A 19,046-nucleotide genomic window follows, 5' to 3' on the forward strand; every position below is an offset into this window, starting at 1 on the left:
TATCCAGCACTTGCAGCAAATGCTCCCTAAACAACCTCCACATTTCTGTTATGCATTTCCCTGAGAATATCAGTTTCCAATTTATGCTCCACAGCTCCGTGATTCCCTCTCCTCCAATTAAATACTTTCTCATACTTTCTACTCCTATCCCTCTCCATGACTATAGTAAAGGTCAGGGAGTTGTGATCACTATCACCAAAATGCTCTCCCACTGAGAGATTTGACACCTGACCTGGTTCGTTGCCAAGCACCAAATCAAATATGGCCTCCTCTCTAGTTAGAACAAAGAAAGAACAAAGAAAATTTACAGCCCAGGAACAGGCCCTTCAGCCCTTCAAGCCTGAGCTGATCCAAATGTACTGTTTAAACCTGTCAGTAATTCCTAAGCATCTGTATCCCTCTGCTCCCCACCTACTCATGCATCTGTCCAGATGCATCTTAAATGAATCTACCGTGCCTGCCTCTACCACCTCTGCTGGTAATGCGTTCCAAACGCCCACCACCCTCTGTGTGAAGTACTTGGCGTGTGTATCCCCCTTAAACTTTCCACCTCTCACTTTGAAAGCATGACCTTTCGTTATTGAATCCTTCACCCTGGGGAAAAAGCTTGTCTCTATCCACCCTGTCTTTACCCTTCATGATTTTGTAAACCTCAATCAGGTCCCCCTCAATCTCCTTATTTCTAGTGAAAATAAACCTAACCTACTCAACCTCTCTTCATAGCTAGCAGGTTCCATACCAGGCAACATCCTCGTAAACCTTCTCTACACCCTCTCCAAAGCGTCCACATCTTTTTGGTAATGTGGCGACCAGAACTGTACACAGTATTCTAAATGTGGCTGAACCAATGTCTTGGCTTATCTACATATTGAGTCAGCAATCCTTCCTGGACACACCTGACAAAGTCTGCTCCATCCAAACTATTTGCACTAAGGAGGTTCCAATCAATATTAGGAAAGTTGACGTCACCCATGACAACAACCCTGTTACTTTGCACCTTTCCAAAATCTGCCTTCCAGTTTGCTCATCTGTTGCTATTGGGGTGGGGGTGGGGGTGGGGACGTCAATAGAAAACTACCAATAAAGCGACTGTTCCATTTCTGTTTCTGACTTCCACCCATAATGACTCAGTAGACAAGTCTCCTTGACAACCTCCCTTTCTGCAGCTTTTATGCTATCCCTGATTAGCAATGCCATCTCCCCCACCTTGTTTACCCTCTCCCTATTCCTTTGGAAGCATCTAAACCCTGGAACATGCAACAGCCATTCCTAATGCTTGATATCCAAGTCTCCATAACGACCACAACATCGTAGCTACAAGTACTGATTCCTGCTTGACTTTCATCACCCTTATTCCTGACACTTCTTATGTTAAAATAGACACACTTCAATCCATCATCCTGACTTCAACTTTACCTTATCAACTGTGTATCCTTCCTCACAGATTCCCACAGCATGCTGTATCTGCCTGTTCACAGCTACCCCATCCTCTGATTTGTAGCTCTGGTTCCTATTCCCCTGCAAAATTAGTTTAAACCCTTGCAAAGAGTTCTAGCAAATCTCCTGCCCAGGATATTGTTGCCCCCTTCAGTTCAGGTGCAACCCATCCTGCTTGTACACGTCCCACCTTCCCCAGAAGGTATCCCAATGATCCACGTATCTGAAGCCCTCACACCAAAACTGGTCCTGCATGTTCAGATGCATACGCTCTCCGTTCCTAGCCTTACTAGCCTGTGGCACCAGTAGCAATCATATGACTACTACTTTGCTCATCCTGTCTTTTAACTTCCAAGCTAACTCCCTATATTCACTTTTTAGGTCCTCACCCTCTTTCCTAGCTTTGTCATTGGTCCCGATGTGTACCACGACTTCTGGCTGCTCTCCCTCCTCCTTACGAATCCTGTAGACTCGATCTGAGATTTCCCCGACCCTAACACCTGGAAGGCAACATACCATACCATATGAAAAGGTATTGGGTACAAAAACCCAGGAAGTTACCCTAAACCTGAACATGTCAATATTTTGCTCATGTCATCTCTAATTCTAGGCATAATATGTTGGAAGGAAGGACACAATGGCTTGTGAGAAGTTACTTTGGTGAGTTTTTAAAATATTTATTGTGGGTGGTGAATGTTGCTGGCTCAGTCAGCATTTATTACCCACCCCTCTGTGCCAAGAGGGCAGTTATTCTTTGACCACATTGTTGCAGGTGTGGAGTCGCATGTCGGTAAGGATGGCAGATTGCCCTTTCCCAAAAGATCTTAGTGAACCAGATGTGTTCTTACAACAATCGGTAATGGTCGCCATTCGACTAAGTTTTTTATGTTCCAGAATTTTATTGGATTCCTATTTTACCACCACCCATGGTGGGATTCAAGCCTATGTCCTGGGGGGTATCTAGGATACAAGTGCAGTGACATTACCACTCCACCACTGCTTCTCCTTTACTTACAGACAGTTCACTGTGTGGACAGGTTCTCTCACTTTCTGCCCTTCTAACTTCAACCTTTAAGCATCTGTTCCATTTTTTATAAATTGTGTTTTAAGGGGGTTTGCTTTGTGGGACTGTTGTATATATTTGGAATAGCATAATTAAGTCTAGTTTTGATAGTCTGAGTTCTGTAGGCTTCTTTATTCTGTTCTTTGTGTTTCATTGTGTAATTTTGTGAATACATTTTTGTCTGTTTTAAAACCTGCTAGCCAACCTCACTAACTTACTCCAGGTAATTTTCACTGTACACTTCCTGAAACAAATTGTAAAGTTGTGATCTGGGCTGCGTGCTTCAGAATGTTTTGAGTGGTGTGGCCTAGTCCATAACAATACTTAAATTATAAAACTTAAGTGTCAAATAACTCTTTTGTCAATTGCTGCTGTTATGAAATTATCTGCTGTTTGCCTATTTTCAAAATATAAATTTGAACAGAAATAAGTAAAGAACCATCCACAGTGATGCTATTTTGGTTACATAACTAATTATAAAGAGACAAGTGAATGATTATTTGTTTACATAAACCTTCTTTGGGCTTTTGTGAAAATAGCAACTTTAAATTATGTTCCGATTTTTTTGTATAGTTTTCAGTTTCTTTTTCCGAGGACTCAATGTTGTAGCTATGAAATGTGTCCTGGCACTTTTATGTGTATAATAATAAGTGCCTGCAAAAAGTGCTTGCAAATTTATATGGAATGTATGAACCGAATAGAGGGTCAATGTTGCACCCACAGGACACTGGACAGAGAAACGTGTGGTAGGTTGGGGCAGCACAGTGGGTCAATGGTTAGCGCTGTTGCCTCACAGAGCCAAAGACACAGGGTTGATTCCAGCCTCGGGCAACTATCTGTGTGCAGTTTGCATATTCTCCCTGTGTCTGCGTGCATTTCCTCTGAAAGCTCTGGTTTTCTCCCAGTCCAAAGATGTGCAGGCTAGGTGAATTGGCCGTGCTAAATTGCCCATAGTGTTCAGGGATGTGTAGACTCAGTGTAGACTTAGTCCAGGGTAAATATTGGTGAATGGGTCTGGGTGGGTTACTCTTCAAAGGGATGATGGGGCCGTGTGGCCTGTTTCCACACTGTAGGGATTCTGTGAGGTTTTGTATTTTGTAATACATTCCAAGTGGGATTGAATAATTGGGAAATTTGCCCTTGTGTATGTTACATTTACATTTGAAATAGTTGAATTGTATTAAACTTAAAGCAGGAAGCAACAGTGTGCTTTGTCTTTTTCTCTAGACGGCAAGGTTGAAGTGACAAAAGAAGGAGTGAAGCTGTGCACCATGGGACCAGGCAAGGTGTTTGGTGAGCTTGCCATCCTGTACAACTGCACCAGGACTGCCACAGTGAAAAGTAAGCTCGTCTTCAATGCACCATGTGCTGCTGTGTGATCACATTCAACTTGTGTTGCTTTATTTAATTTCCTGTTTTATGACATGGGGACATTTTACAACATGTAATACTCCATTTTGAATTTAGAACCATCCTCCCCTGATCACTGGAATTAGATAGGTTATGTTTGATTTGAAATTAGAATTGAGTTTATTGTCACGTGTACTCAAGCGCAAGGATACAGGAGTACAGTGAAAGATTTACAATGTCGCCATTCACAGCACCATCATGGGTACAAAGTACCTTAGTACAAAATCTTAGGTAAAAAGTAGAAAAATAAAGAAATAAAAGTTCGACATTACAATTCTTGACTGTATAAAGTAGTAAATATGAAACAAAACAATAAATAATAAAATAAATATGTATCAATTTGGATTTCTAGTACTAAGATGGAAACACAATTAATTAGGGCTTTCTGATTTTTAATTGGGGTGAAGGAGAGATTGGATTTTCTCAGAAATATGACCTTTTAACCGTAAATCCTTCATATTCAAGTTCAAAAGATCATTTGTTCAACAACGCTTGAGTTTGAACAATTACTCCAGCAACAAAGAATACAGTGAATGCCATGCTTAAGGTTATCTTCAAATTGAAACTGCTGCATGTTGAAGCTTTAATTTATGTTTTACATTAGAGAAAAGGTGCACAGTCTGTGTAAGAACACTACAATTTTAAAAGGATATTTTCTTTGAGTAACGCTGTACTAACAATACTGCAATAATCCCATTAATATACAGATATGCACACACAAAAGACATAATGTGACAGACATTTGCTTTCTGGTTATTTGCCGTGTGCTGTGCAAATTAATTATATTGAGATCTACTCGTTTGTTTTAATATCTCATTTGTACTTGAAGGTCGGCACTTTATCAGTATTTCAGTGTCCACTACAAAGAATAGTTTAGTATTGAATGTTGAAGGACACAGCTATCAGATTGGACTGACATTAGGTGATGCCATAGTCCTCCCCATCCTATTTGTTCTTTAGTGCAGTCCACTGTGTTCATTGTTTTGGTAAAAGGCATAATCATGTATGAGGAAAACTATATGTGGAGCTACTTTTGGATGCCTACTGGGGAGGATAAAATTGGAAAGGGACCAACAGATGTAGGTCATCAGAACTGTAAATAAATTCACATAGACTAGCGTCTATAGTCATTCCACCTTCATCTCTTAATGGAAGCAGGGCCAAACCGATGGAGGCTCTGAGGATCAATTTCAAAAGCTCACTAGATTCAGATGAGATATTGGAAGATTGGAGGTCAGTGAACAGTGTGCTTTTCAAAATGGGTGTGAACGACTGGCCAAATAATTCTAGGTCAGTCAGTCTGATCTTGGTGCTGGACAAATCAAAACAATCAAGACTGAGCGAGAGGCTTAACTGTTACTCAAAGGCATAGATTGCTTAGAAATAGCAAGAGAGGTTTACAGCATGGACACAGGCCCCTCACTGCAATTTGTCCATGCCACTCAATTTTCACAATTAACCTGCGTTTGGTCCATATCCCCAATACCTATTCCATCCATGTAACCTTTTGAATCCATACAGTATGGAAACAGGCCAATAAGCTCAACAAGTCCACACTGATCCTCTGAAGAGCATCCCAATCAGACTCACCCTTCTACCCTATCCCCATAATTCTGCATTTCCCATGGCTAATCCATCTAACCTACAAATTCCTAAGGCACTATGGGCAATTTAACTTACCTACACACCTTTGGGGCAGCATAGTGGCTCTGTGGTTAGCACTGCTGCCTCATAGTGCCAAGGACCCTAGTTCAATTCCAGCCACGGACGACTGTCCTTGTGGAGTTTGCACATTCTCCCTGTGTCTGCGTGGGTTTCCTCCCACAATCCAAAGATGTGCAGGTCAGATGAATTGACCATGTTAAATTGCCCATAGTGTTCAGGGATATGTACGTTAAGTGCATTAGTCAAGGGGAATGGGTCTGGGCGGGATACTGTTTGGAGGGTCAGTGTGGACTTGTGGGGCCTAATGGCCTGTTTCCACACTATAGGATGCTGCTCGTTGGATGCTGCCTGAACTGCTGTGCTCTTCCAGCACCACTAATCCAGTATAATTACACATGCCCTAACACTACCTTCTTACTCACCTTTTCTCCTTCTGTAAGAATGCCAACAAGAGGCACTCAGCTCTTACCAAGCACCATTTCAGAAGTGGCAATCCCAATGGCTCAGTCACTTGAGGTGGAGGTGAAGTCGCACTCTCCATAAGGAGGTAGCAGTAATTATATCTTTCTTACATCCAGACCACTCCGTCAACCTGTGAGGATCTCTTAGAATCATAGAATTAGTGCAGTATGGAAGCAGGCCAGAGTGTGCACACAACTCTCTGAAGAGCATCCATCCAGACCCATCCTCTTATCTTATTCTCATAGTCCTGGATTTCCCATGGCTAATCCACATTTCCTGGACACTCTGAGCATGGCCAATCCAAATAACCTACATATCTTTGATCTGTGGGAGGCAATCGGAGTACTCAAAGGGAACCCAGACAGACATGGAGAGAACATGCAAACTCTGCACAGATGGTCACCTAGAGGGTTGAATTGAACCCAGGTCCCTGGTGCTGAGAGACAGCAGTGCTAACCATTGAGCTACCATGCCACTCTGAGGAACACTGGATCACGTAATCAGTCACACAGTTAATTAATTAATGATTCAATTAATAATTGAACATGTATTCAATAGATGAATTGTTTAAGTAACATGCTTGGACTGGAAAAGATATATTGGTGAGTGACAAGGGAGAGATTATGTGAGACAGTGGCAAGAAAGGGAAGTTTGACTGAGGACTGTTCCCTTTGGATTCTGCATAGGACACATTCACAATATAAATGGGAGTGATTTGTTTCCCCATTGCCCATCCTGGTTCTCAGCCTGCTCCAGCAGGATCTCCATGATCATATCCAAGAATCCAGCTACAATTGCAGCTCTTTAAGCTGCTCCCAAATACCATTGTACAGTTCCAGTGTCATGCTTATCCTGTTCCAGGTAACACCCTTGTGAGATGGCACAAATCTTTCCAAATCTGGAGCAGTATTATGGCACCATCTCCTAATGGCAGCTCACCCACCACTTGGAAATGAGCGGGCACTCATTTAATCCACATACCACAGATTGGGAAATTTGGGCATGTCATAGCACAATTTTAAAAAAAGGTGGGAGAGCTAGGGAATTGTCAGCATCTGTTGAGGAAAATTGCCTGTCATTTGTTGTCCGGGATTTGTTAGATTTGATAATTTAAAAATAGTGATTGAATGCCTTGGACTTTTCAGCTGATTGGGGAAAAAGCACATGGAATTATAGGTGATATCTCATGACTGAGTGTTTTGCACATGTGACTCGAGTAGTGGACAGAGCAATTCCCCTTGACGTTGATCAAATTCCTCATAACAAACTGCTCGCTAAATTTTAGGATTATTGGCAAATTATGGACCCAGTAAGCATGCTGGCTGTACTATGTGAGACAGGAGAGTGGACAGGTCTGCTCATTGGCAAGATGTGACTCAGACATTATAAGATGGGCATCATTATAAACATACTGAGATATCAAATTGAAAAGAAATATTAATAGATTAGATAAATGGACAAAACTGTACCAAATCGACTTCAGTGTGGGCAGAACTGAGGTCTTCATTGGCAACTTGAAATGGCAAGAACCAGATATTCTCTAAATTGGTGAAAGCTATAAATGTTGGAGGTCTCAAGTAAGTTGAGATCGATATGAATCTACAAATAGGTGCAGAAACTAATCAAGATGCTATTGGAATGCTGATTTTGGTATTCAATGGATAGAAGTCCTGTTTCAGCAACAACTCCAGCTGAAAGCCTACAAGAAAGGGTGTTCCTTTCTTCGAGGTGAGCACCTGAGCCTCTCTGAGGCAGGGTTTATGCCCACGTTTTATGCCTCTTGAATCTGACCTTGTACCCTCCCTGCCCCTTGCTAGGGTCCTCAATTTCTCCTCAGCCAAAAATCCCCAGACCTTAAGTCCAGGAGACATTATCCCTCTTCTTGAGACTCCATGGATCTCAGAAATGGCCACTGCTTGCTTTTGGTTCAGTCAGAATAAGTGGCAGCTTTTGAAGGCAGAACTTCCTGTCCCTGAGGGGTTTAAGTCCCACTGTCATGAATTGAAAGTCTCTCCCAGCATAATGACATTTTTTTTATTTTTAACTGATGTATTCAAGGAATAAGTTGCCCCATGAAACTCACCCTTTAGAGGACACTGTACAGTTCTAGTCACCTCACCTTGGGAAAGTTGCATTGGCCCTACATGTCAGAGTCGAGAATGTGGTGCTGGAAAAGCACAACATGTCAGGTAGCATCTGAGGAACAGGAAAATAGATGTTTTGAGCATAAACCCTTTATTAGTATCTGGTACTAAGCACGCCTGTCTACTCCTGTGTGTCTCCATGCACTGAAGTGTAGGGCTACAGAAGGTTGAGATGGTAATATAGTATTCTCCTATAATTTGTCCTTCTTACTGCATTCAAATGCCACTGGAAAACTTTGGAATTCTCAACTTTTAAAACTTACTTGTTAAAAAAAACAGTTTTTTTTTCTGTTGATTAGAATTCTTTGCCCTCACTGTGTGTTGTGTGTAGCCTGGTGTGCTAGCGTGGGTGTACTGTCTGTAGAATCTTTGAACGAGTTGATTTTCCCAAGGGCGACTCACATTGGGATAAACGATCCTGGCTGTAAATGTTAGTGAAGTATAATGCTAAGAGTGATTTGCAGAGTTGGGGAGTTAGGCAATTAATTTTCATAACTTCTATTAGGGTTTTATGGCTTTCTTTCCCTAATTGTTATGGATAGCAACTTGTGCTGACGTTAATCAACACAGTAATTAGTTGATAACCACACAGTCAGTGATAAAAATGTCTGAAAAAGATTAAAAGTACTATAATACTTTGATTTTTGCCCAAAATTGTGTCAGTGTATCTTAAAATCTCAGTCAGCTACACTCTGGCACCTCTAATTATTCTGTGTAACAATTTTCAAAGTCAAGATCATAGCACTGAGTTCTAGCATGGGTTCACATTCAGAACTAGACTGTAACTCAGTGAGACTATTCCCACTATTCCCACTATTATTGCTTTTAAAACTTATTTGCAAAAGAGCAAATCAATGACATGCCTGAAAAAGAAACCTATTTTATCACCTGTTCAAACAAATTCATTTTGTGCATTCAGAGACACTGGGAATAGTTGCAGCGTTTGACCTTTTTTCTAATTTCTGTTTGTTTCCATCTGCAAACGTCCTTGCATTTGAATTTAATGTTGACAATTAACTGCATTGTAACATTGCAGCATCTCTCTCAAGTGTAAGAATGTATTCTACACAAATTATGTAATTACCTACTTAGAATCATAGAGATGTACAGCATGGAAACAGACCCTTCGGTCCAACTCATCCATGTCGACCAGATATCCCAACCCAATCTCGTCCCACCTGCCAGCACCCGGCCCATATCCCTCCAAACCCGTCCTATCCATACACCCATCCAGATGCCTTTTAAATGTTGCAATTGTACCAGCCTCCACCACTTCCTCTGGCAACTCATTCCATACATGCATCACCCTCTGTGTGAAAAAGTTGCCTCGAGATCCTGTTTAAATCTTTCCCCTCTCACCTTAATCCTATGCCCTCTCGTTTTGGACTCCCCCACCCCAGGGAAAAGACCTTGTCTATTTATCCTATCCATGCCCCTCACGATTTTATAAACCTCTATAGGGTCATCTTTCAGCCTTTGATGCTCCAGGGAAAACAGCCCCAGCCTATTCAGCCTCTCTCTGTAGCTCAAATCCTCCAATCCTGGCATCATGCTTGTAAAAATCAAAAGAACTATGGATGCTGGAAATCAGAAACAAAACAGAAATTACTGGAAAAGCCCTGCAGGTCTGGCAGCATCTGTGGAGAGAAATCAGAGTTAACGTTTCAGGCCCAGTGATCATTCCTCAGAACTGATGGTAGCTAGGAAATGTTGCTTTATATGCAGAAAGCAGGGTAGGGGAAGGGGCATCCCTGTAAATCTTTTCTGAACCTTTCATGTTTCACAACATCTTTCCTATAGCAGGGAGACCAGAATTGAATGCATATCCCAAAAGTGGCCCTAACCAATGTCCTAGGCAAAAGTGAGGACTGCAGATGCTGGAAACCAGTTTAGATCAGAGTGGTGCTGGAAAAGCACAGCAGGTCAGGCAGCATCTGAGGAGCAGGAAAATCGACGTTTCGGGCAAAAGCCTTTCATCAGGACAATGTCCTGTACAGTGCAACATGACTTCCCAACTCCTATACTCAATGCACTGATCAATAAAGGCAAGCATGCCAAATGCCTTCTTCACAATCATTCCTGCGACTCCACATTCAGGGAACTATGAACCTGCACTCTTTGTTTGGTACTGCCCCTAGGACCTGACCATGAAGTGTATAAATGCAACCCTGATTTGACTTACCAAAATGCAGCACCTCACATTTATATAAATTAAACTCCATCTGCCGCTCATTGGTCAAGATCCTGTTGTACTCTGAGGTAACCTTATTGGCTGTCCATTGAAAATTAGTAATAGGTACTATATCTATTATTCCTTTAAGTTTTCCAATAGATAGGTTATTTTAAATTCTTCTTTCCTTTGTTTGTATTTCAACTATTGTGTTTAAATAGATTGTGTTTTGCTTAATGTTTGACCCATCGTATTACAACTAGAACATGGCACTTCACAACAACTTTTAAAATAAGAAAAAGTTAGGGTCTAGGCTACCTGCCTGAAATATATTGAGGGGGTTGGTCTGTAAGAATCTGCACTGCGGAATCATTAACTGCTGAAGGCATGGCAGATGGAGAAATGCAGTAGATATGACTCCCACTTTGCCTTGTTTTTTTTATTCAGCAATGGAGACCCTTGCTGCAGGCATGCACGCATGGATAATAATGAGCTTGTGGTGCTCCAAACTTTGCAGCAGGTAGCCGACAATGCCAGAGGCAAGCTCACTCCACATTTCAGCAGTGAAGTTTTGAGTTACCCAATGTTGACGTGGTTGTGCTCAGCTAGCGTTTGTCCCTTATCAAGTCATCACATGCTTGCTCAACGGGTCTGCCCTACTTTGGGTCTAATTTATCAAACAGGATCGGATGAATTAGCTTTGACAGTCTTTTGGCAGCAGTCATTTATCTACTTCTGCCTCAAGAATTTTGCATAATGTTTTTTTTTCCTCCCCATGTATTTGTGTCTTTTTGCTAAAGCCTTCAGTTTGCTCAGTGAGACCCTGATGATTGCTTCAGTCTTGCACGATCCAGCTAATGAAGTCCCGAGAGTCCCTGGTTGAAGCGACATGGCAACCAGCGATTCAAGTTGACACGTTGCCAAAAGTTCAGATTATTTCTGACCAAAAAATGTAGCGCAGAGTGTTAACACTTGTTGTGCATTTTGTGCCCGGATGATTTAATTATTGGTCTGTTTTGCCTGCATTATTTAAGTGTTTCAAAGAAGTGAAAGTATCTAGGGCTACCTTTGTAACTGAGATGTTTCGAATACAATAAGAAGTTTCAGAGCAAAGTGCAGATAAAGTAATGATTCCATTGTAAGGAACATTCAGGCAGTGGACTGTGCTGTAGCAAGTCTAGTCAGTGATCCTTTGCTGAACTACAGAAGTAATCCTGCCAACACCCACAAACGAAGCTGCATTAGAACATTATTTCAATGAGCCACCACACACTGCAGCAAAGAGTAACTACGCAGAGCAGAAGAAAATCACCTATAGAGTGTATTCAAAAAGAACAGGTACCCAATGAACACACTTTGCCGATTTCTCAGCAACACATCCCAACAAGAAGACAAAACACATCCCGAAACCCTAGACATACTCCCAACATCAAAGACAACTCAGAAATGACTGCCAGACTACTCAGACCCCTTGGCATCATGGTAGCCCACAAACCCACCAACACACTAAAACAGCAGCTAATGAACTTGAAAGACTCTATACAGATAACAAGCAAAACTAATGTCATTTACAAAATACTTGCAAGAACTGTAACAACCACTACATTGGACAAACAGGCATAAAACTAGCCACCAGGATACATGAACATCAACTAGCCACAAAAAGACATGACCCACTCTTACTAGTATCCTCATATACTGATGAGAAAAGACACCACTTCGACTGGGACAACACATCCATCCTAGGACAAGCCAAACAGAGACACATACGAAAATTCCTAAAAGCATAGCATTCTAACTGGAACACACTCAACAAACGCATTGACTTGGATCCCATTTACTACCCCTGAGAAAAAGAACAGGAAATGATGTCACCACCGGAAATGACATCACCAACCCAAGGAAACCTAAACACATAAATAGAAAGTGGGCCATGCCACCATTGCTTCATCCAGAGGCTCACCGATGATGTTACTTAGTATTGTGTCAAAACGTCTGAAAAACGAATCTTCCAGCTCAGCGAGCAAACCTATATCCAGAACCTCAACCAGAAACCTTTCTGAGTAAGGGCCACCGGGACCAAAACATTAACTCTGATTTCTCTTCACAGATGTTGCAAGACCTCTTGAGCTTTTTCAGCAACTTCTGTTTTTAGTTCAACATTACCTCTGTTTATCTTTGAGTTTTTCTACTGCGTTTCTCCAGCAGTTTCTGTCATTGACACTTTACTCTATACTGCTTCAAAAAGTTACCCCGTAGGTTAAGGCCAAAGTGTGCAAAGGTTGATAATGAGTTGCATGTAAGTGCAGGCTCACACCGAGTGGAGGACGGAAGTAGAGAGTATTCATGGACAGATAGATATATTGTTGCAGAGCTGGATGATGACAACCATTTATAGTAATGATCGTGCCATTGACCTCTTTAGTTTTGCTCTCAAACCACGATACTGTTCCACTCAAGAGAGATTACTGGATTTCTACTTCCAAAGCTGAGTTATCATCTTTCCTAGTTTTTTTAATTTATCTTTTCATGGTCCTCAATAAGGAAGCACTATGTACACTGTAAAAATCAATTAAAAAAAAAAATTGATCTGTGTTACTTCCACTAGTTTTATATTGTGAATTGCCTATTGATGGCTCTGCAGTGTCTTTGTCCCACTATCCAATCCATAACTGTGTGTCCAGTGCTCCATGAGTTGGAGGATCAAACCTGATGACAGGTTGCTCACATTAGACTACCTTATTGGGATAGATGGAGACTTGAGGGAGTGGTTGCAAGACCATGGCAGGTTTCAACAGCATTCAGGGGCATGGTCAAACTGTGCAGTTGATTTCAGAGCTGGCCTACAAAGTTTGGAAGACGTTAACAATGATTAGGTCCTGTAGGCAGTCAGCTACTAGCCAGAACTGCGTCATTCTGTGTTTCAAGCTCTAAGAAGCTGACTAGGATTGTGTTTCTGCTCATTAGAAGCTGAACTTTCCACTTTTATAAGTAAATTACTCTTGTGTCCAACTGCAATTGTATTCCACAATCATACACAAGAGGGTTAACTGTTTTCTTCATACTTAAGTGGGCATTTATATTGGGTCTATGTCTTTTATGGCTAGAAAGCAGGCATATAGCAAGGTCGATACGCTTACCTTGCCACGTCTCCTGATTGCATTGAATTTCTTTCAAGTTATTACTCAATAAGGCAGATATTTCAGCGCATTCACCTGCTCAGCTGCTTTTATTGTACAGATTGAAACTTCACATGAACATGTGGGCATTCTTATTCACTGAATCTCCCTTTGCAAACTGCGGCAGGAATTATTAATAAGTGTTAGAATTCTAGGTGGAGTCTTATTTTGTAATACTGTTCATAATTTCTTTCTTCATAAGGCAGTAACATGGTAAGATTGTGAACTTTCCTCTCTTTAATGACCTATTCAATTTTGTAGTTCCCAATTACCCAAAATGCAGACTTATGCAAGGGAAAATATTGGCACTGGCTAAGCCTACCAATCCTCACTGATGGTGTCAGGGAACCTCCACTAGTGGGAGATTGATTTTGCTGTTACCCTCAAAGCAGTATAATTTTATTCATCATATTTTATTTCACAGCCATTGAGGGTCAATTGTGCTGTGTATTGACCTGGAACTATTGTTATCAAGAGGAGAATAATAAGATAATTCAAGAGGGCATAGGCTGGTGCAATAAAGGAGCATGTGGAAGAATAAATTTAATCTGGAGAATTAAGACGTGGTACATTTTGGTCAGCAGGCAATATAAAGTGTACAGTTCTAAAAGCAACTCAAGCATCGGGACGCCTGGTAGTGGAAATGCGCAAATCATTGATGCTAATAAGGTGGGTTAGGAAAGTGTTTAAAAAGGATCATGAGATTTATAAATAGAGACATAGTGCTCAAAAGGAAGGAGGTGTGATGTTGTAATACAGTGGTTCAGACTCATCAGGGTATTCTGTCTAATTCTGGACACCATGTTTGAGGGCGAAAATGAATGCTTTAGGGAGCCCGCCTAACAAAAATTACAAGACTGACACTCTAGGGCTGAGGGACTTCAAGGATGTAGAATAACTGAAGAAGAAGGCAATGTTTTTCCTTCGAAAGTTGAGAGGGGTTTTGATGGCTATCTTCAAAAACCTAAGGAGTCCAGACAAAGTAGACAGAATTTCTTTTAATTGTGGAAGGCTTGAGAATCAGAGGACGCACATTTCAGGTCATTAGCAGAACAACCAATGACGGTTACATATATTTTCATTGCAAGTGATTCGGATGAGGAAAGTCCTACCTGAAATTGTATAAAATCAGATTCATTTGTGGCTTACAAGTGCCTGAAGAGAGAATATTTTCAGGGATACGAGGAAAGAGTGTGGGAGTGGGAATAGTTGAATTGCTCTTGAAAAGAGACAGCATTTATTGAATAACCCCAACATATGCTGTAAATATTCTGTGATTCCTTCTGAGGTAATTCTGAGGTATTCCTTCTGACTTGACTGTGAAAGACCGATTTTAAATTGGTAAGAAATCTTACGGAAACTAGAAACTGTGTTACCAGATGAGTCATAATCTCATTGAATGGTGGAGCAGACTAATGCATTGAATGGCCTACTTCTGTTCCTACATCTTACGAACATCTGGTCTTTAGGGAAGGAAATCTGACCTTATCTAGTCTGGTCTACATGTGACTCCAAATATATAGTGATGTACTTGACTCATTACCACTCTCTGGGCGATTAGGAATAGGCAACAGATACTGTCCAAGCCAAAAACATGCAAATCTCTGAAAGACTTTTTAAAAAAAATCTAGGCCAGCCTTTTAATGTTGTACAATAACACTTTCTCCAGTGGGTCATCTGTTTCAATACTTTAGAAGGCTGATCCACTTCTTACAGTGTTTTTGACTGGGCAGTTTGCCGGCTGTCAGAAGTAATAATTTGGGAATCACGTTATTTAATGGCTACTTACATTTTCCCATCATAGCACTGTTATCATTCACTTCAGTGAGCACAGAATCATAAAATCCCTACAGTGTAGGAGAAACCATTCAACCCATTGAGTTTACACCGACCCTCCAAAGAGCCCAACTCCCAACTTTAATCCTGCACATCCCTGGACACTATGGGCAATTTAGCATGGTCAATCCACCTGAACTGCACATTTAGACTGTGGGAGGAAACTCGCGCAGACCTGGGGGAGAATGTGCAAACTTCACCCAAACAGTAGCCCGAGGGTGGAATCAAACCCAGGTCCCTGGCACTGTGAGGTAGCAGCACTAATTACTGAGCCACCGTGCTGCCCCATTTCGACAAGAACTGTAAATGTGGCAACACCACTTTTTTCTACTGTCCCTTCTTTACTTAGAGACCTTCCTAAATTATACCTTTTCACTGCAGCTATCCTGCTGAAAATTGTCAAGATTTTGAAATGCCCTCTCCCGGTTGGTTGCCAGCTTTGTATAAGTAGCAACAGGAGTTTCCTACCTTGCCCCCGTTCCCCCTGCTCTGCTGAAAATAACAGGAGATGAAAACAAAAGCGCGACGTAGATCTTTTCTGCTCAGTGGCCATTTTCTTCCAATTCTGTTCTTGGAAAGTGACTGAGGAATCTAGCCAATGTCTCTGTGATGTATCACAGTGATGACATTGGAAAATCCCTTGAAGTTTTGGACTGTCATTGATTGCTCATGTGATGCCCGTACTGGAAATAAAACATTTCTAGTGATGAAGGCGTTTTGATTTTTGTAGAAGTGGATTAATAATGTTGATGTTAATTATTTTTCTGTCGAGTCGATGTGTTGCATAGAGATTTCAGATATGTGTGAAGACATGGGGGGCCCAAGGCAAACTTTCAACATGTTTATCACAACGAGACATTGGACTAAAACAAACCATAATGAGGTGGTGGTGAATGGTTTCCCAGGCATGTGTTCAATTATCAGAAGTTTTAACTATTCTGAGCAATTGTAAAGGTTGGTTTCATTGGAATTGCGTCAAATGAAATGGATGCATTTTCAGAACATTTGTATCCATGGAAAATAACACATTGTTTCTGGAAACTCATTTGCACCTTTAATTTACATGGAATTTCTTTCAGTTCATTTGATGCTTACACACTGTGCCTGTTCTCAATATACTCAGCAATAAATTGTAAAGGTATATGCTGTTGGTCATTTCTGTGAGGATATCGGGATATTTTTCTTAGTGCTTTCATAATTAGTGTCTGCATTATCCTCCATTTTGTTGTCTCATGTTTTTAGCTTTCCTTTGCTAGTGTTCTGTTTTCTCTTTCTTTAAAGTGGCTCATTTAATCAGTAAAGTTGCTATTGCTCTAGGGTTTGTGATTTTAGACTAGTATTTTCAGATTGAAATACGTTGGAGAGGGATTTAACAAGGAGTCTGAGGTCCCATGTTCAGTAGTACACCTTTATTATCGACCTTTATTTGAAACTCCTTTACCACACGTGCGAGAGATGCCAGAGATCACTCTGAATCTGGCTTTCACATGGTGTCCAGTTGCCCTCATAATTACAGCTTAGGTCAGAGGTCAGTGACACTCTACCTTTCCCAAATAAGGTATAGGATATGTATTCATACCATGTTACAATTATTCCACGCAACATTGACATCCTCTGACCTACACATCCAATCCTGTGAATATACGATCAATGATGGACAACTTCGTGGTCCACCTTGGGTCCTCTCAAGTTGTGATGTTCGCCAGACCCCCTATTACCTATTCTTGGGCTCTTGACACGTTCCCACACTGGTTATCATGTCCTAGACTTTTGCCGGCTGTATTGAATACTTATTACGAATGACTTTTCAAATTTGGTCATGCAATTCATATTCCTTGCTGATCTTAGTACAGAAGATTAAAAAGGATGTTAATTTCTACCAATTGTTATAATGTTTGGGGTGACACAGTGGCTCAGTGGTTAGCATTGCTGCCTCATAGCGGTGGGGACCCAGGTTGTTCATTCCATCCTCGGGTGACAGTGTGGAGATTGTGCATTCTCTCCATGTCTGTGTGGGTATTCCCTATGTGCTCTGGTTTCCTCCCACTGTCCAAGAATATGCCTGTTAGGTGGATTGAACATGGGATATACAGGGTTACAAGGATAGGGTAGAGAGGGTGGGTCTGAGTGGGATGCTCTTCAAAGGTGTGGTGTGGTCTTGATGTGCCGAATGGCCTGTTTCAACAGCATGGTTCTATGATTTGCAATATTAGCTCTATTATAAAGTTACTTATAAAGTTATACATAGTTTAACCTCATACAATGACAAAGCTAAACATTTCGGGAGCAGGTTCTCTCTTACCTGACTTGCAAAATGACAGTTGCTTATTCTCTTGAGGTCATAGTGACCCTGTTCCAAAATCGTTTCTGACCCACTTGCTATATTATTTATCTCTCAGTATTTTTACAAAGTTATCTTGTTTATATGTTTTTGTTGTTCTAATCTTTTTGCTGATGGAAAAAAATGTTTCTCCAAGGATGTCTCCACACAGTTGCCTTGGATACAGAGACATCATTCCAAGTCAGGAAGGTGCATAGCATGGTCTGGATGGAAACTTGCAGATGGTGGTGTTCATGTGCATTTGCTGCCCTTGTCCTTCCAATGGCTAAAGTCAGAGGTCTAAAATTGGTCACTAAGACTAACCAATGGCCTGCATGACAGTCACTTTATCATCAGAGAATACAATGTGGAAGCAGGCATTTGGCCCATCGAGTCCACATCAACCCTCCAGAGAGCATCCCTCTCAGACCCACTCCCCCATCCTGTTCCTGTAATCCTGCCTTTCCCATGTCTAATCCACCTTGCCTGCACATCCCCAGACACTACGGGCAATTTAGTATGACAGTCCACCTAACTGGCACATCTGTGGACTGAGGGGAAACTGGCAAACACCACATAGACAGTTGCCTGAGGCTGGAATCGAACCTGGGTCCCTGTTGATATAAGGCAGGAATGCTAACCACTGAGCCACCATGTCGCCCCTATAAATCTTGATGTCTGGTCTTTTTGAGGGTCTGAATGGTTGATGTTTGTTTCTATATTTCTCAATTTCACACAGGGCATATAGTTTCAGAATTATTAACATATCTAATAGTTGTCTACATTCCTGCAAATCATATTGGAACAAATTCTTTCAGCTACTTTTCAATTGGCTATTTAAAACACACACAGAGACAGACACACACTAAGATGCCTTTGTGCTGTGACTACAGATCGTTGTTCATGATTGAAGGGACAGCCTACAGGAGACACAAAAAGTACAAGGTCATCTTAATCACTGAGCTTGGATGATTAAAAATTTTAGAACACTTTATTCACTACACAATGAGCAGCTTATAAAATGAAGCTTGCTATGAGAGCCATTGAATAACTGAATATAAAACAGGAGCTGATTTTGAAGTAACAAAGCTTCACCTCAGATATTAAAGAATGGCTTCTTTCATGACCATCTGGATATCCCAATGCACTTTAGAGCCAATTACACACCATTAAAGTGCAATCGCTGTTATAATACAGGAAGCGTTAGCAACCAATTTGTGCACGAGGTTCCCATAGAATCTATTTTAGGTGTTTCTTGGTCAAGACACTTAGAAGACTTGACTACACTCATTCAAGTAGTTCCATGAGTCCCGGCACTCAACAAAGTTAAAACAAGAGAAGGTTAATCATGCGAAGCTAA

The 19,046-nt window shown here is 41.2% G+C and overlaps 1 protein-coding gene across 1 annotated transcript in view; it reads left to right on the forward strand.

Moving 5' to 3' along the window:
* The window catches only part of LOC140463619 (cGMP-dependent protein kinase 1-like), a 721,017-nt gene that overhangs the window by 219,323 nt on the left and 482,648 nt on the right, over positions 1-19,046 (forward strand). The window contains 1 exon segment of the mRNA XM_072557863.1: positions 3,728-3,841. Within this exon segment, the coding sequence (XP_072413964.1) occupies positions 3,728-3,841 (114 nt within the window).

Source organism: Chiloscyllium punctatum, chromosome 38, assembly GCF_047496795.1.
Source record: "Chiloscyllium punctatum isolate Juve2018m chromosome 38, sChiPun1.3, whole genome shotgun sequence".
In the NCBI taxonomy this organism is placed as follows: domain Eukaryota; kingdom Metazoa; phylum Chordata; class Chondrichthyes; order Orectolobiformes; family Hemiscylliidae; genus Chiloscyllium; species Chiloscyllium punctatum.